Genomic DNA, 17,895 nt, shown 5'->3' with positions numbered 1-17,895 from the left:
CCCTTGCTAAGAAGTTTCCATGGGAGAACGAAGACTTTGTTTTAGCCCAGGAATCTTTTCTGGGTCCACCCAGCTTTCTTGAACTGGCCTTCCCTACATGCCCTTTACCTCAGAGCAGCAAGCAGCCAATATCCATCCTTACTAGTAGTTTCAACACTCAAGACTCTGACCATGAGTGTGCACTTGAGGGAAGAAATTTTAGGAACACTGATGTGCTCTTGAAATCTATGCTGCTCTAACTTGGGCCGAAAATTCAATTTTACATTAGATTTGAGGTACTCTTGGAAAAAGTTTGACTGTAACTAGTCCTCACAACTGGCCTTGATCCCTCCCCCTCGTGTCTGCCACCTCAGACCAGGATGCCTACACAGCTCACAGGCTCAGGTGTGAATAGTAGTGGTATCCCCATCACTCTACCTCTGACTATCCAAGCCTAAAATGGCACGCTGCATGCCATCAAAAAAGGCATTTCATTATTTTCCAACTGTCCTGAATAATTACTTCCCTTCTTTAGATTTAAGATGTTTAAGAGAGAAATTGTATTAAGAAATATTTCAGGGTTATTATAAGGAACTCAATAATCTTTGTGGGAAAACTGCTTTTCTGAATAAAGAATCTGTTTAGTTGAAAAGATATTTTAATCCAAAAATCCTGACAGCTTTTGTATAAGGAATGATTAGCGGAAAGGAACCTAAATTTAGGTTACAAATTCTTCAAACAGAAACAGTTTGCTTCGGAAAACAAGTGATTGATTTCAAGATGCTCTTGAAAGCATAACAATTTATTAAAGGAAATAAGCATTTAAATAGAAAATACCTTGGATCTAAAAGAAAAACAACAGTTTTAAAACGTGTGATAGAGAAGATCTTTTCAAAATGATGAAAGTGACTGGGTTCTAAGAGATGTAATGAATTCAAGTCAAAACGGTTATCCCAGGCAGCTTTATTTAAAAAAAAAATTTAAAGCTATCTATTTTCAATGTTCTAATTAAGATATAAAATGTTTTGTGTGATTAGCTAAAATTAGCATCAAAAGAGGGTATTGTAGGAAAACATCAGGTTTCCTCAAGGACAGCTCTGAAACTACAGGGAACTGGTTAGCTGAAACAACTTTTCAAGACAATTTTGCTTTATGAATGGTCACACTTCCATGATATGGTTCAATGACGAACTGGAAAATATACTGGATAAGATCAAGACCACTTTTGACACAACAAAATCAGACACTTTAACATAATTTTTTTCTTATTTTTGTATGCTGAAAATCTTAGCCCTTTTTGTGAATTTACTTAATGTTCTGTTCTAGTAGTCCTGAACAGATCAATGAATTCAATCTGGCTCAAGCTGAAAAGGTCTTTTTCTTGTCCCATATTTTGCTAACTATGTTTCAGGTATTTACCAGAGAAACCATTACATTTATATACATATATTAGGAGATAATTCTGTTTAGAAAGGTTATATGACATACAAAGCTAAAATGACTTCAACAAATATGACTAATATAAAAAAGGTAATAAATATGTCAACTATAACATCAGAAGAATCTTAAATATGTATGAGAAGGTGTGTGGAAATAATAGTATCTTTTCAAAATTCAAACTCGGGTGTAGTTTAATAATAGACATCAGAACGTTAGCACTGAGAAAGTACTGTCATGAATACATTATTTGCAAGAACGTGGGATACGAGATCCGCGATGTGTATAATACATTTATCCCAATGGCTTTGTTAAGCAAAGTGAAATTACACAGCATCTACCTGGCCTCCTGTAAAGAAAATGGCTTCAAAGCTCAGGCATGCAAAGGAGTGCTATCAACATACCGGGAGGAAATAAAAAGACAACAGATACATAGACAGCATTTGCAAGGAGCAAAATGGAGCAGCATTAAGGGAGTTAGGGTGTGAAAATAAAACTCAATTGTTCTCATAAGACTGATATAAAAGGATGTGTGACTCTTAACACAGAAAATGCATGTATGAAATGAACTCGGGGAAAGATCTGCTCTGTCTTTTTAGATGAATTGTAGGTGAAAATAGCAGGTGGTTTCTAAAGCAAAAGACCAGATTCATGCTCAATACCATGCTGGCTGAAAAGCTAGGTCAAGAGGAAAAGGCCAGGGTCAACGCAGGAACTCGGTACTTCATGTTCTTTACAATTGCAAACATTGTCTATTTCGGTACACCCTGATATACTGATGAGCGCTTTAATTATCTCTACTGGCCATTCTGTGTGCAGTAGCAGGCCAACCCCTACTGTATGATAGCCCCTGAACTGCTTCTGCTTTCTACAGAGAAGAGATTCAATAACCCCTTGGTCCTAGAAAGTTCTGATATATAGCATAATTCACAAGTGAAAATTAAAAAATAATGCAGCCACACAGGGCAGCCCTGTGGACACTTCACTGTGCTTTGCTGTTGCGCTTGGCACAGTCCCCTGTGACCTTAAGACCAGCAAGCAAACACCTGCACCATCCTTCCATCACAGGGGCCCTTTGGCACCCAGCTGAGTCTGGAACGTCGCCAGCACTTGCCATCCTTACAGTGTCAAGGTGTGTCCTCTGGTGCTTGGCACGGTCGCTGGAGTTGCTGAAGGCCTTCTGGCAGCCCGGGTGCTGGCACAGGTATGGCTTCTCACCCGTGTGGCTGCGCAAGTGAATCTTGAGGTTCTCCAGCCTGGAAAAGGCTTTCTTGCAGCCTTCAAACTGCAAGACGAAAACAAGTTTTAGTTACTGAGTAGGACCCAAATCCCCGAGACGAGGAAAGAAAAACAACCATTAGTTTGTACTTAGCTAACAGTAAGATGGAATTAAATCCCAACAGTAACAAATATTGCTTCTAAAAATACCCATATGTTTATGTGAATTGCATCTTTCCCACAGCACATACATGCCATGTTCCATACCAGATTTTGGTCCCAAACCGATTTCTGTGATTACTTATGTCAGGGAATATTCACTGTGAGCCATCTGGCTCGATCAATAGAAACATAGTAGTGTGTATCTTGAAGATGTATTAAAAAATTAACACACTTTTTCAATTTCAAAATTGGTCTACACAGAAGGGACCAGGAAGGAAGAAAGTTTTCAATGACAACAACCAAAAACTAACATGAAAAACTAAAGTGATATATGACAGAAAAATGTCATAGAAGGAAATCAAAGGCAGGAAATGTCTAAGAGTATAGGATGGGGAAGGGAGATGCCCACTAGATCTAGATACAGTCAATCAGATACAGCCTTGAATGTATGTCTAGGTCTTACAACTTTCAAATGAGTGGCCAGTGTCAACATGCAAGGTAATGCCAAGCTGAGTAGTGTTCCAAATGCTACTTTAAAGATAACTAGGAGACAGAGAAGTCACTTAATGCTAATTCATTTCAAAAGAACTACTACCTTCTATTATTGTTATTATTAAATTTATTGTTTATTTTAAAAATTTGCATTACCATCTATGAATAAGAGAAAGATGAAATGTTGATTTATTTTAAAAAATGTCTGTTTCTAGTTTGTTAATAACACCATTAATTTAATGACTTCTTCAGGGAAATTATCAGCTATTACTATGTGGTCAAAGTAATGCTAACATTTAAAGTGACAATAAGAAAATGTATCAGAAAAGCCTGTAAGTGACAGGTCTTTTTGTTTTGTTTTATTTTGCTTTCTTTCTTTTTTTTTTTTTTTTTTTTTTTTGAGGGATGTAGGGAATGGAGCAGGTAGACATTAGTAAAAATAGGACAGACACTATGACAAGGGCTGTTTCCACTCAAAATTAGTCAACGTTACTTGTGTGCTGCAAGGACCTCATGAAATGCCCTGGTTCTCTCGCTGATGAGGGCTCTGGTCAGGAAGGTTCAGGAGTTGGAACTTTCATCCTTAAGTAAAGCATGAACTAAGCAGAAAGAATAGTCGACTATGTCACAACACCCCCATCTATTTAAGTTGATCACATTCTGTATGCTGGAGTATTTTAAGAAATTTATGAAAGTTGTACTTATTTTTGATTGAAAGTTATACATGTCTCATGGACATATGTTGGTTTATTTCAATTTCGATATTTTGCTTAAAATACTTTTCGGTGTTTTCCCGATGTCTATTTCACATAAAAAAAATTAAATTTAGCCTGAACGAAGGAAGAATGCTGACAAGGCTGATGACTTCTTCACAGCCAAGTGTATAATAACGCCACATTGCTTGGGGGTCGGGTGTGGGGGAGGTTCTGGAATTTAATGGGGCCTTATTTCTGCAAATTTTCAAACGGATCTCAAGTTTAAAGATCAAAGAGTTCTAAATGAACTTCTAGTTCACAGCTAAGAGGTCTCCGCCAAGCAAACGTCTGCTTTTAAGGTCCACTGTGAATGAAGACTCAGAGCAAAGTCTTGGAGCCCAGTTTATTTTGCTTGGAATCACCTGGAAGAGTGCACTTAGGTCTGAAATGAGCCTGTGGTTTTGGCCATGTTGAGGCCGTAGCCTCATTCCTAGCAAGGCTCTTTTATAGGACAGATGTCTTTCTGGGGCTAATGCTAGTGAGATATATCCAGAATTAGATGTCCCCAATCTCTCATCCCTTCTACGGTCACCTCAACCTCTACAGAGAAAGCAACCTTGTTTTGGCATCAAAGTGAGAGTGGAGATCAGTGACAGCTTAATGGGGGCCGGATACATACGACACTTCCCCACTTCATGAGAAATCCAGCTATGTGCTGGTGTGACTCAAAGTGTCCATGTGCTCACATATGAGGTACAAGAAGCTAGCAATTCCCGGTCCTTTCTATTCAATGTCCACTTAAATGTCTGCTAGAATTTAACTGAAGAAGCAGCAGGAAGGAAGGAAGGAAGGAAGGAAGGAAGGAAGGAAGGAAGGAAGGAAGGAAGGAAGGAAGGAAGGAAGGAAGGAAGGAAGGAAGGAAGGAAGGAAAGTCGGTCAGATGGTCTGGAATTCCAGTGAGGACCAGAATACCCCAACTACATGAAGAAGCACAGTTGAACGACAACACGGGCATCCAGATGGAATGAGACAGCAAAAAGGCAATCTGCAAAACAATGAAAATCTGAATGATATCAGAGGTTCCCTCTGTAACAAGGGTGACCAGGAGAGAGAAGCAAAGCTGTATCTTCAGGGGAACTGACTAGACAGGGTGTGAACTCAATGAACTATTTGTGTAGAGGCAGTCCTCAGAAGGCAATTTCATAGATGTGGGAGCTCCTAACAAGACACCACCCACTCACTCTCTTTGCAAAGCCATCTTTGAAGAATCTACAGACCCAGATCCTCGAGGACTGGCAGATGGCTGGGTAGAGCACCTAACACCCAATGGGTCCGAGTCACCTGAGTGAACTTTTCAGAGGATTCTCTAAGAGGAAGGCGCTACGGTGCCATGTGCTTCTCTAATAGCATCTGGATGGAACTTGAAAGCGAACAATTTTATAATGAAGTGTTATCATCCATTATGAGCATAACCCTGTAATTCAGCATAAGAATTTCCTCTCCCTGGGGCAGTTTCACCGCTATGTTCACAAGTTCAGTTAAAGGCAAATGCTTTAAAAAATAAGCTAACATTCAGGCAGGATAACAAGAAATAATTTCCCAAATAGCTAAAAGTGGGGTCTTGCAGAGTTTGGGAAAATAGTTGCCTCTTAATCTTATTATCTTTCATGACTTTTTTCATAGCTATTGAAGGTGCTGAACCTTTTAGATGAACACCCCAATACAGGGAAAGTCAGAAGCATTAGGGATATTTCCTGGGTTTGAGTCACAGGTTTTCTGAATGTGGATGTCACAGTTCAAGATATACCTGGAGAGCTAAGATATACACAGCCAACGGGCTGCTCTTTATCCTGCTGTGGCTTAGAGCCTGGTAAACCTCAGCGCTCTGCCTCAGGTCCTTTCCTTCCTGAATTGGCTCTGAAGTCATAAAGCCAAAGACTAATAACTCGTAACTGAATCACAGGTACGGATTTGTCCTGAACTCAAACGCAGATACAATATAGGAAGATGAAGAAAACGAAATCATAGTCCCACTTAAGAGTTCAAGAGAAAAGAAGGAATAAAAGAAGACTTCAAAAAAAAGAGAAAAAGAAAAGCAGAGCAGTGGCAGGACTGGGACAGTGGACATAGGACCTGGTGAATAGTCGTCCATGCTAAATAGTTTCTCTTTGTTGTTAATGTGACCTGAATAGCATCTGCCCCCAGAACAAACCCTATGAGCATGGTCCACAGCTGCTAGGAGGTAAACCCAAGAAAACTCAACGTTTACTCATGTAAAGATGAAGATGGTATGCATGCCTAGGCAGGATACACAGTGAGACAGTTACATTCTGATCAAAGGACCTCAAAGACATGATGCCCAGACCACAATCAGTATCCTCAGGGTAACTGCTGAAAGGCTGGATTTCCTGACCCGACCCCAGAACGTAAATGCTAAGGATAGGGCCTGTCCACAAGAGTGGGATATGCTACCATTCACCATTTCCCTATGCAGATCAAATGACAGAAAGTACTTTCAGAAGTCACCATTTCTATTTCAGGCTCAGTCATCTGAACTTGTATAGCATCTGCTACCCTAGGACTTAAAAGGAATATCAACTGTGCAAGATAGGATAAGGTAACCATCATTCATAAGCAATTGAGAAAAACTCCCAGAATGCTAAGCTCTCACCAGAAATTCTCTCAACTCACAGCTTTCAAATGTGCTACCAGGCAGATGTCTGGTTCTAGAACAGGTATGCCAAACAGCTCTTTTCATGGCCTCCCGACCAGTAAACGCCCCACACTGTAACTGCCCATGACAGTCTCCTGTTGAGAAAAAGCACTGGGAGGGAATATCATTTCCCATCTGCGCGTTTCAGTGGAACTGCAGAGGTGTAGGAGAACAGTGCATCAAACTCTCCGAAACAGAACTTTAACTCTCATGGGCCTTGAAAATACGTCATAGTATGAAGCCTCATTCTAAGGAAAATCTCGTTAATGCTGATTTCAAGTGACAATCTTTAATTATACATTTTCAAGTTCCCTCGGACCTAAAGAACCTTAGCGTGCCTCGCTTCGCTAATTTAGAAAATTATTTCATATTTAAAGAATCAGACCGGACTTGCAATCATCATCAATATATATTGGCTTGATTACGGATTGTTGACATTCAGTAACATTCAGATGACCTTTGAAATATTACTTTCTCTTTCTATTAGAAGCTTTTGTGTAAGGTTCTAGAAATGAAAGGGCTCATTAGCCACGATTAAAATGGGATTTATTCCATATGTGTAACCAATAATCAAGTCGAATATTATCCCGTCCTCTAATCAGCTACTTGGAGTGCCAAGAAGGAGAAGTTTGTATTCAAAGCAGTAATAACAGCGAACCTTCTTTATCGAGTTTCTATACCATTGCTAATATCAACAAAACCCAAACAGAAAGAAGTCTATGATGCTGGTAAACTTTTTAAAAATTATACATTTGATTTCAATTAAGGCTTGGTGTTTATGACCCTTGGAGAAACACTTTTACAATTCTAATAGTCAAGACCAATTAATCCCATTAGTGTTGGTTGCCACTGTGATATGCAGTAAAAATTGGCTGATGAAGTAGGTACTAGTTTGCATCTCAACACACCACGCCAAAGCAACAGAGATGAGAGGGTTCCATGGAGAAGTCAGCAAACATTCCTGATGCCCTGGCTACAGTCATGGTGACTTCGATAGTAAGTTTAGGAGGCCAAGTCCCCTTGGATTAATTGCTTTCTTCAAAGGATGTAAGATTTCTTTTGTGACTCTGAAAGGGCCAAGGTAGTGAAGCAGTCCAGTTTACAAAACTGAACAAAACTGAGAAGCCTTGAAAACAAGGATGAATATACTCAGCTGACAGTTTACTTTCAGAGAACCTTCTCAACTTTATGTGCACATGAGTCACATGAAGGTCTTATGGTGCAAATTCCAATGCCTTAGGTCTTCCAGAGGAGAGTGAGCACCTCTGTTTCTGTCTCCAGATAACGCCAGAAGATGCTCAATGCTCAGAGATTACACATGGAGAGGCAAGGTCCAGGGACACTTCATGATTCTCATCATGAAAGTGTAGAGTGTGGTGGAGTTTGGAAGGAGGAAACAAACATTAGAACTAAAGAAAAGAAGAAAGAAAATGCCTTGATTTAAATGAACCAAAAATAGTCATCTATTTTCTTCAAACACAGAACAGTTCAACCTAATTTTAAATAATGGAGAAAGGGGAAGAAGAAAAGTCTGTTTTGTTTTGTTTTTTTAAAAGGATGCAGATCCAAACAGAAAGACTGCAGAAGCACACTGGAATCACCAGGGTTGAATTCCCTTCCATGAATCTCCATCTGGGAATACTCTAACTTTGTGTAATTCCACTCAGTTTCTGTTTCTGGATTATTCTAAATAGCACCGAATGCTCCAGCAAATCTTAATGTTTACCACATCAGTCTACAGGAAGTGGCACAGAGACCATGTCTGATTCACCAAGTGACACTGAGTTCCTCTCTGTTCCATTCAGCTCAGTAAACGGTCAAGGATGGCAGAGGCCACATTTCTGCATATTCTTACTCGTATTGACTGCTCCATCACCCTCCTGTTCCCAGCACCGTAATCACGGATGTCTGCATTACCTTCCAGTTGCTAAGAGGGAATAACTGATTTTGTATTTTGAAATTTCGTACAGAGAAGATTACCGAAGGTCACAATGACAACTGTCTTTGCTCCAAAGTTACTGACGCAGACTGAACTCCCGAAGGTTGCTGGTATCTAAAGAGATCTGTGCTTGCCTTGTCTATGACAACTCTTAAGGTCTGACTGTGCTTGGGTCTGGCTAAGGGCAGCAGAAGAAAAAAAAGCAGCTATGTGCATTTAGCCTCAGTAAGTCTCGGCTTCAGTATGTGCCTCTCATCCAGCATCCTTAAGTGGCCTACGGTTCTCATTTATCCAGATTTTCTGGAACTATTAAAAAACGTTGCAGAATTAACATAAAACCCATTCAGTCATGTTTTCCGAAACAGTACTAGGTTCCAGTCATTGTTTCTTCCCTGTTATTCTGGGGTGCAAAATGAATCCATTAACCAGCTCATAAATCCTTTCCTGGCTTGCTCTACTTCTTGTTTCTTGATTGGTAAGAAATCTGTATGAAGCACAGGTCACCTGCATGGGTGCACATACATGATCTTTATTGGTTTAAGGCAATTAATTGCTTTTGACTACGTTGAGCTGTGGGTCACAGCTGATCTGAAGAGGGTCAGGTAAATGAGGCACTGAAAGGAGTAAAATAAGGAGCAAAATGAAGCTGGGAAATGACTCTACAGCGGCTGTGTGGTGCTGTGGGGGGAAAGCACATCGTTTCTGTGCCAACGATGGAACCATACTGGATTTTTATGGAAATTATCAAGTGTCTGGTTCATAACAATGCAAAGTAACTGGGGTCAAATGGACACACACGGGGCATTACATTCCCAGCTACAAAGGAGTCTGTCAAAGTAGAACAAAGCTATGTAATAAAATGGATGAAGAAGCCCTTTCTAGATACTCACCAAATATAAGCATTTTGATATACCCATATGATAAATGTGTCTATTAACATGTTGTATCAATACAATGTAATAAAATTACAACTTTGAGAAAATTACTATTCCTTTGACCAAGTGAACAATGAAACACAGGTTGTATAGAGACTGTCTTATTTGCTGCCATTGACATCACGCAATCTGTGACTGCCCACAATAGCGAATATTCTTTGGGAGCTGACAAGATCACAATAAATGCATACTGGATATATGCCAACATAACAAATATATGTCTATGAGTATGAAACTAGTTGTGTATAAAATTACTTAAAAGCAATTAAAGTATTTAACTTTCTATGTAGGCACTGCTGTGTACCACTTAGCTAGGTATAATTTTGACCCCTGATATATGCACACTCATTTATATTATATGAAGTCACGCTAATAAACATAAAAATTATGTTTATACAACCTCCAGGCACCCAAGCTTTCCTTAACTCCATGCACTCGCAGGCACCATTATTTGCTCGAAATCCAGAGTCTCCTAACATTACATTGTATTGCATAGGAGAGACTCTATATGTGTTGAAGGCTCCATTTGGCCTGCTCCCTACACAGCGTATCAGGCATGATGCTTCTGTGAAATATATAAAAAGTAAAGAAATAAAAGCAACAGTCAAATGTTGTGCCTTTCTATGGTAAAGGTGCTTTCAAACTTTAACATAAAAGCCAGAATTGACCAACTGCTATGGCTGTGACTTCAATAGTGACCAGCTCTTGCTCCCTAAACAGGCCTGGCCTTACTGGGCTTGTCAACATCCAGCATTTCCCCAGCTCTGTGGATAGCACAGGGGAAACATCAGGCTCAATCCTGCCTTACCAACACTTCTAGTATATCCATGAGACTGGCACAAGTCAAGCCGGCTTTAACATTTTCTGGTGATTTTTTTTCGTGTATCAAAGGTCAGAGCTGAACAGTGGGGATGTACTTTAGGCAATAAATATTAATTTTCTTTGAATGTCTGCCTCAGAAATACATTTTGAACACTTATTTAGAGGACAGATAGGGATAGATGAAATAAGAAAGAACTAATAAAAATGAAAAGAAAGGTGGAAAAAAGCATGACTGACAGACAGACTCACTTTGCAGGTCAAAGAAAGGAAGGGGGCAAGAGATACAATAGAGGTTTAAGCCATAACATTTTGTCCCAGGGCCCTTCCCACTTCCCTAAACCCACACCCCGGCCTGGCTGTAGTGTGATCCAGCTACCTAATCCTTATTGAGCCCTAAGTTCCTTTTGCCTCCTGCTTTTTCCCTGTGCAGTGCCCTCTGCTGGTAGAACCTCAGAGCCACCTCCTTTGGGTAACTTGGATCTGTCCCACAAATGCCCACCACACTACTTACTTCCAGCAGCACACAGAGGTACACTAATTGGACTGTTTGTTCCTCTCGTTGGGTTGTGAGCTTTATGAGGACAAGGAACCGGGTCTTTCTAATTTTTTTATTGCCAACCCTAGGTACGGTGCTTGGCATATACTTAAAGTGATCATGCATTATTTGCTAAATAAATGTTAAATGAAATGGAGACTGAACCCTTGTAAGAAAGCATATTGATTTCCTAGACTTCCTTGTGTAGTGAACTCATTAGGGCCTTTTAATTAGGGAGAAAGCTAGTTACTACTTGCAATGACATCAAAAGCCAACCTCTTAGAAGCTATAAAATACATTTATGAGATCTAAATATTGGATTTTAATGTTCTATAGAACTACTGCAAAATGTATATCTAATTAAATTAATATATATCCACGTGGAGAAAATACTAATTACAACACATGGTTCTATTTGACAGCATGTGTATGTGTTGGATTAGCTCCTTTATTAATATTCTGAGAAAATGTCAGCAATACTGGTAAAGTGAATGGACTGTTTTCTTACCACACCCTTCCCCAAATTTGAACTAAGCATACACTAACACATTGGAAGCATGTTATTATCAATAACTCAAGGCATATAAATGTGTGCCTTCCTCATGCATAAAGGGAAAGAAACTATTTGAAATTGCCCTTTTAAAACCGAGCTAATATGCTCTGCAATATGCCAGGAAACAGCCACTCATCAGTTTCTCAAGAAGAAAAATGCTTTAGGACTTTGCCCTGATTTGCCCTGACTCAAGGATCCCTATTGAGCGGGTCCAACAATTTCCCATGATGCCATGTCTCTGTCAACCATTCTCCAGTCATTCTCTAAATGGGAGACAGCAGTTCAGACCTTAGGTTGCAGGTCCTAACCACAAAATAGCCAGGGATTCTGTGTTTGGGTAAAGTGTCTGTCACAAGGCCTTCATGCCAGTTTTCTCACTGGCACTGGTCCTGGCCACCCAGTAATTAATAGTCTTCGATTGTAATGATGAGAGATGTCACTGCTTGGCATCAGCTTCATTAAGAATTGGCATGCTTGGCATAACGGCGCTAAGCAATATATTTATTTAGTATGGTGTTTCCCAAAATGATTGCTGAATTCTGTCAACTCTTGACTGAGAAACTGCCTGGTGGGTTCAAGCAGAATGTATGCTAACATACACTCAGCAACACAAGCCTCTGAGACAAACTGTTTAAGTCAATTTACTTATCATATAGGCACATAGGTGCAAATATGTGCATATGTACTTGTGGATAGAGTCATGGCACAGGTTGGAACACTTGCACACATATTCTACAGACTCTGCAATAAATTGTGTGTGTGTGTGTGTGTGTGTGTGTGTGCGTGTGCACGCGCGCATATGCACACGCATGCGTGCAGGGTTACAGAAGCAAGCAGAAAATTGCCAAGATAGAAGAGGAAATTCACACAAGGAGAGAGGAGAATAATTTACCATAAATTGGCCCACACTAAGTGAATTCCAAAAAACAGAGTGCAATGTGCCAAATTTTTAATGGTTCTTGCTATTGCAGATCTGCTCCTGACAAGCTTTGGAAGAGATGCAAGCGGGCAGGAAAGATGGGATTAAAAAATTATGTCTTAAGCCTTTTCACTTCCCAATGCAAACTCTCCATCATTACGATGGGAGGAGGGAAGACCAGAGAGGCAGGAAAGTTTGCCTGACACTGCTTTTTTACAAAAAGAGTCATCGATTTCCGTTATGTATTGCTTAAACAGACATCCCTATCTCTTATGAAAGCCACCCACGGTTAGTCACCTAAAAGGAAACAGACACAGAATGAATGGTCTCATAATCCTGCCTTGGTCCCGATGGCATGACAAAGGGAAAAGCTCAGAATGATGTGCATGCGCAAGTGGCCTGAGATGGGGACCCTTGTGACAATCCAGACTGGTTCATGGAAACCTTCCACTCAGTTGCCTCCCAGGGTGTGCTCCGTCCCCCTCCATGTTTCATTCAAGGCTGAGCCTCCCTCTGAACATCTGACTGGTGCATGACAAACACAACCCTTCTCGAGCCTCCAACCTGAGGTGCTTCCTCTTTCTGATTTTAAATGACTCTAGGACGCCACCCAGTATCTGACGCTTAACTTTCTCAGTCACAGACAGAACTGCTGTCATATCCTGTCCTTTCCCTCACTGTGGCTTGGTTTATTCATGTCTAAATAAAACTGACCAACCAAACAAAAAACTACCCCTGGACCTATGACTCCTTTCAGTAATGACCTTTGAGGTATTGAGACTGTGCTGTTGTTACTCAATCACTGCTATGCATGCATCAAAGTTTGATCCCTACAACTCTGAGGTAGAAATAAAGACCCCAACCTTCTAAGTTACGACACTTTAAGAGTCTTCTACTTCTTCCCTGTGAAACTGAATCCACTTATCATAACAGATAAGTAAAATTCGGCCCCAGGTTGTCAAATTTGAGATGTACATATACATCCCATTACTTAAGACACTTTCCATTTGGTAAGAAGATGCAGCTGGTCATTGAGGGCGGCCGGATGCTACATTCAGTTAATTCTACCCTTGCTTCTCATCCTATCAAAAGGTAAAAGGAATACGGTGAGTTACTTTCAAGGTGTTTTCTGTTATTTTTTATCTTATTGCCAGATTTAACTATGACCTTCTCCCCAAGGACCTGGCATGAAAGTACTTAACACAAAAACTTTCGGTCAGCGTTGCCTGGTACAACATCTTCATCAACAATTGTGCACCTAAATTATCTGGCATTTATTGTCCTTACTGAAGCGGGGGCGTGTATCACTTACTTTTTTGTTGCTATAATAAGACACTACAGAGAATGGAGAACTTGTTTTGGCTAAAGGCTCTAAAGAGGGAGTCCACAAACCCAGGGAGGCAAAAAAGTAAAAAGCTGGGGCAGAAAACAGGCTGACCACACTCCCATCTATAAGCAGGAGGAGATGAGGCGAGGCTATACACTCTCATGCCTGCCCAGCTAAAGAGCTAAGTAAGGTACATCCTCTTCCTCCTCCTTCTCCTCCTCCTCCTCCTCCTCCTCCTTCTCCTCCTCCTCCTCCTCCTCCTCCAGCAAATCTGCACCTACTAGCAGTTCCTTTATCTCCACTAAACAGTGCTGCCACCAGGAGACCGAGGATGCCAATACACAAGCCTAAAATTTTCTTTTAAACCACCACAGGGGCGTTAGTTACCTGCCAAGACATCCAGCCAGAAGACCAAGTAGAACCATGACCTCTGACAGCACTATTGCCTTCCAAGGGGACTGCATATTCCCCAGGGGAAAAATGATACAGTTTTAGAACATGTATTTGGGAACTCCAAAAACCAACTCCACTTTCTCATTACACAATGCAAAATATTAGGGCTTTAAATTCATAAGGACTAGTGCTTCTAAATTATACCAAGTACTCTTACCAACATCTAAGCACGGAGTTAAGCCATCAGCAACGACTAGAAAGTACCGGGAGCCATATGTTCCTGGCATAATCTTTCTTTTAACTAACTATAGTTCTCAAATTTGGGGAAAATATGTGGTATGCATCTGTGAGCGACGCGGAAACATGGGCTGCTAAGGAACAAGTGCAATGTGAGACCCAGCACAGAAGAATCAACAGGATGCTTCTACAAGGGCTTAAGGTTGTACCTTCAGCCAGACAATGAAAGAGATTTTAGCATGGCCACTAAATAAAATAGGCAAACACACACACACACACACACACACACACACACACACATCTTGAAATTGCTTCTGATTCATCCATAGACCTTGCTTCTCTAACACATACTGCAAGATAACTCTAAAAACCTTACAGAGAAAACAAAGGTGTTTCAGACATTCCCACTATGTCTAGTAGGAGCCAAGGACATGCTGGGTGCTCTGCACCTCTATTTTAACCATCAGGTAGATACACCTAGACATCTGTTGAAACACTTCTCACTCCATTGAAGACAAAGCAAATGCAAATTCTGTTACTATTTTCTACCGTTGCACAAAGAAGGACATGTGTATGACATCCTAATCCTCCAGGCTACCTACAATTAACATTGGCATAGATCCTCACCTCTACCCCCACCAGCTCCAGGCCTACTGTCTATTTATTATCTCCTTTCTAATAGTCCCTAAGAGGAAAAACTATAAAAACTCAGCAAGACACTCTTGCCAGCTCTTTCTCCCATCCACCCATATTTCATTTCAAATCTTCAAGATTCTCACACAAATGCACACGCCTATCTTCATCTGGACTTCTGAGGTTGGACACCCTTCAGCCTTCCTTAATGTTCTTCTTGTCTCCCTTATCCATTCACTCTATCATCTAGTAATCATGCTACTGCTGAGGCCGTTTCAGGAGAAGAACAGAATAAAGCCCAATGCCAAATTCCCCCAAAAGTATTCTTGAAACTAGAACCCTTAAGCCTCGTCATGGACCCCGAGATCCTTCCTGATGCTTCCTGGTTTTCTCCATGAGTACCTATGTTATCCCTTCTCTCAGAATTCCACAGTCATAGCTTCTCAAAGGCACTACATGACTCTTTCCTGCCTCTAGCAGAAGCTGTCTCCTTCCTTTACTGGGAAAATGGTTTCCTCTTCTTTGGTGGCTTAAACCCCATGCATCTTTCAGACCCTAGCTGAAACACTTCTTTTATAGGAAAGCATTCTTTGTCCCAACAGTTCAGTTCAGTCACCCACATGGGTATGGCTATAACATCCTCGTGGAGCTATCAGTCTGAGTAACACAGGGCCCAGGCTTGTCTTTTTCATGATGCAGCAGCACGTTTTGTATTTATAATGCAGTAAGAAAGAGTTGTTACCTCACCCTACCCTCTCCTTCCCTCCCTCCTTCCCCCTCCCTAGGACTTCAAATCTACTGAGTAACCACGCATTGTGCCAAACAGTGGTTGTTCTAATGGATGTATAGGGAATAATCAAAGATGGAGCAAACCAAAGATCACACCCTAAGGTCTAGAGACAAATACTATTTGTGCAGCCCTCTATAATTTCCAGGTGTTATATGAGGTGCGTAGTTTCCTAGATTCCCAGCTCAAACACAGAAATATCTCAAGTAGCTTTGACAAAGTTGTCCACTAGGGAGATGAATAAATAGCCTCAATAAATACATACACCGCAATTACATCAAGCAGTAAGTGACATAGGTCTTGCTTTATAGTAATCTAAAAATTCAAAGCCCAATTATTTCAGCTGCTCGGTAAATAACACTGAAAGGATGTGGCAGAAAAGTGATATAAGAACACGCTGTATTAGTGAATGTTAACAATCCCTTTATGAGCCAGAGTCACTTCTGCTTCGTCTGTAGGAAAAAAAAAAAGACTTTTTTTTTCTTAACAAATTAAAAGAAATAGAATGAAAAAAAAGCCATCCATGAGCTACAGCCAAGAACAAAATGAAAGCAGGGAGAACTCCTTTTGATCTTTCAAGAGCGGTATTTAGTTAAAGAATGTACACTGGGCTACAGACAAACAGGGCCAGAAACATGAGCATTTGAGAGCCAAAAAAACCACTCACCAGTAGTTGGTCTTCTAAAGATACATTTGTAAGAAAGAGAGAGGGGGAGATAGAGACAGATAAATAATAGGGAAGATGACACCTAGATGATAGATAGATAGATAGATAGATAGATAGATAGATAGATAGATGAGATAGAGATAGAGATAGATAGATAGATAGATAGATAGATAGATAGATAGATAGATAGATAGAGATGATAGACAGGTGATAGATATTAAATAGATACATAGATATGATAGGTAGGTAGGTAGAAAGGCAGATAGATCAATATGGAAATGATAGACAGGGAGGGAGGGAGGGAGGGAGGGAGGGAGGGAGGGAGGGAGGGAGGGAGGGAAGGAGGAGATGGGAGAGAGGAGATAGAATGAGACTTAAGGTAAGAAAGGGAAAGCATATCTCTACAGCTCCACACAGGAGAAGAGTGAAACTGACTTTATGAAGAAGGGTCAGTTTTCTGATTCGTTTTAGAAAACAGAAGCACTATAAGTGATTGGTATAATTAGTAGGTTAGATATGCAAATCAAATTCAAACTATTAAAGACTGAGATGGAAATGGGGAGAAGGAAGGAAAGAGGACTTTCTGAATGAGGATGTTCCTGAAGGCTAGGGAGATGAACTAGGGTCAGTCTGAAAGCCTTGAAGACAGGCAGGGTGAGGAAGATGGAAATCTGGTGGCTGTCTAGTCACAGGTCCACCCAGACCACGGGAACCTAGAGAGTAACAATCCACAAAGTAGATCTAGAGATGCTCTTGGCCAATATGCTCCCTGAGATCATGTTGGCATTTCTCTACTATGAGCAAATCCTTTGGGTTTTCTGTATTCCCCAAATTAAATGAAGTGTGGGCAATAAATGTGTTCATCTGGGAGGGAAATTCTACCGTGTTTGGGCTCCTTCATTGTGGGAGGCAGCAGAGAAATGCACAGCTCTTCTGCATATCTGTTGCTTTAAGAATCAAGAGTCCTGCCAAGAACAGTTTGGGTCTGGGACACACACTGACCCTCTAGACCCTCTCTGCTGATATTTTTCTTTCCTAATAATCTGTTGAATGGCTCACTTCCAACTTCTAAACCTGCCATGTTTATTCCTGTTTCTAAAACATACCACAGTGTCTGGAATCTGCCAGGTGTTCAATACATAAAATTTGCAATATCTGTGATTAATAAGTAGCAATGGGTCAGACCGTCTGATTACCAAAACTACTATCATCATTTATTCCATGATCACAAGGAAGCTGCTGACCGTGTATAGAGCATTTGTTGTGTAGTGATTGCACACAGACCTGACAATGACAGAATTTCTATCTCCATAAAGCCCCTGCTCTGATTCAGTAGGTCTGAGTGAAGCCTGGGATCTGTACCTCTAAATCTGTACCTGTTCTAGGGCCACAGTCTCTACCAATAAAGTCCCAGAAAGGCTACCTGAACGAAGCCCAGATAGTTTGCATTAA

At 40.6% G+C, this 17,895-nt stretch overlaps 1 protein-coding gene across 3 annotated transcripts in view; it reads right to left on the bottom strand.

Annotated features, from left to right (window-relative positions):
* The window catches only part of Glis3 (GLIS family zinc finger 3), a 426,372-nt gene that overhangs the window by 99,205 nt on the left and 309,272 nt on the right, over positions 1–17,895 (bottom strand). For all 3 annotated transcript variants that reach the window (XM_052187691.1, XM_052187699.1, XM_052187709.1), the window contains one exon: positions 2,540–2,701. In XM_052187691.1, the coding sequence (XP_052043651.1) occupies positions 2,540–2,701 (162 nt within the window). The remainder of the gene's footprint in view (positions 1–2,539; positions 2,702–17,895) is intronic.

Source organism: Apodemus sylvaticus, chromosome 1 (assembly GCF_947179515.1).
Source record: "Apodemus sylvaticus chromosome 1, mApoSyl1.1, whole genome shotgun sequence".
In the NCBI taxonomy this organism is placed as follows: Eukaryota; Metazoa; Chordata; class Mammalia; order Rodentia; family Muridae; genus Apodemus; species Apodemus sylvaticus.
The sequence above is the reverse complement of the archived record's forward strand: the minus strand, read 5'-3'. Positions and strand labels throughout refer to the sequence as shown.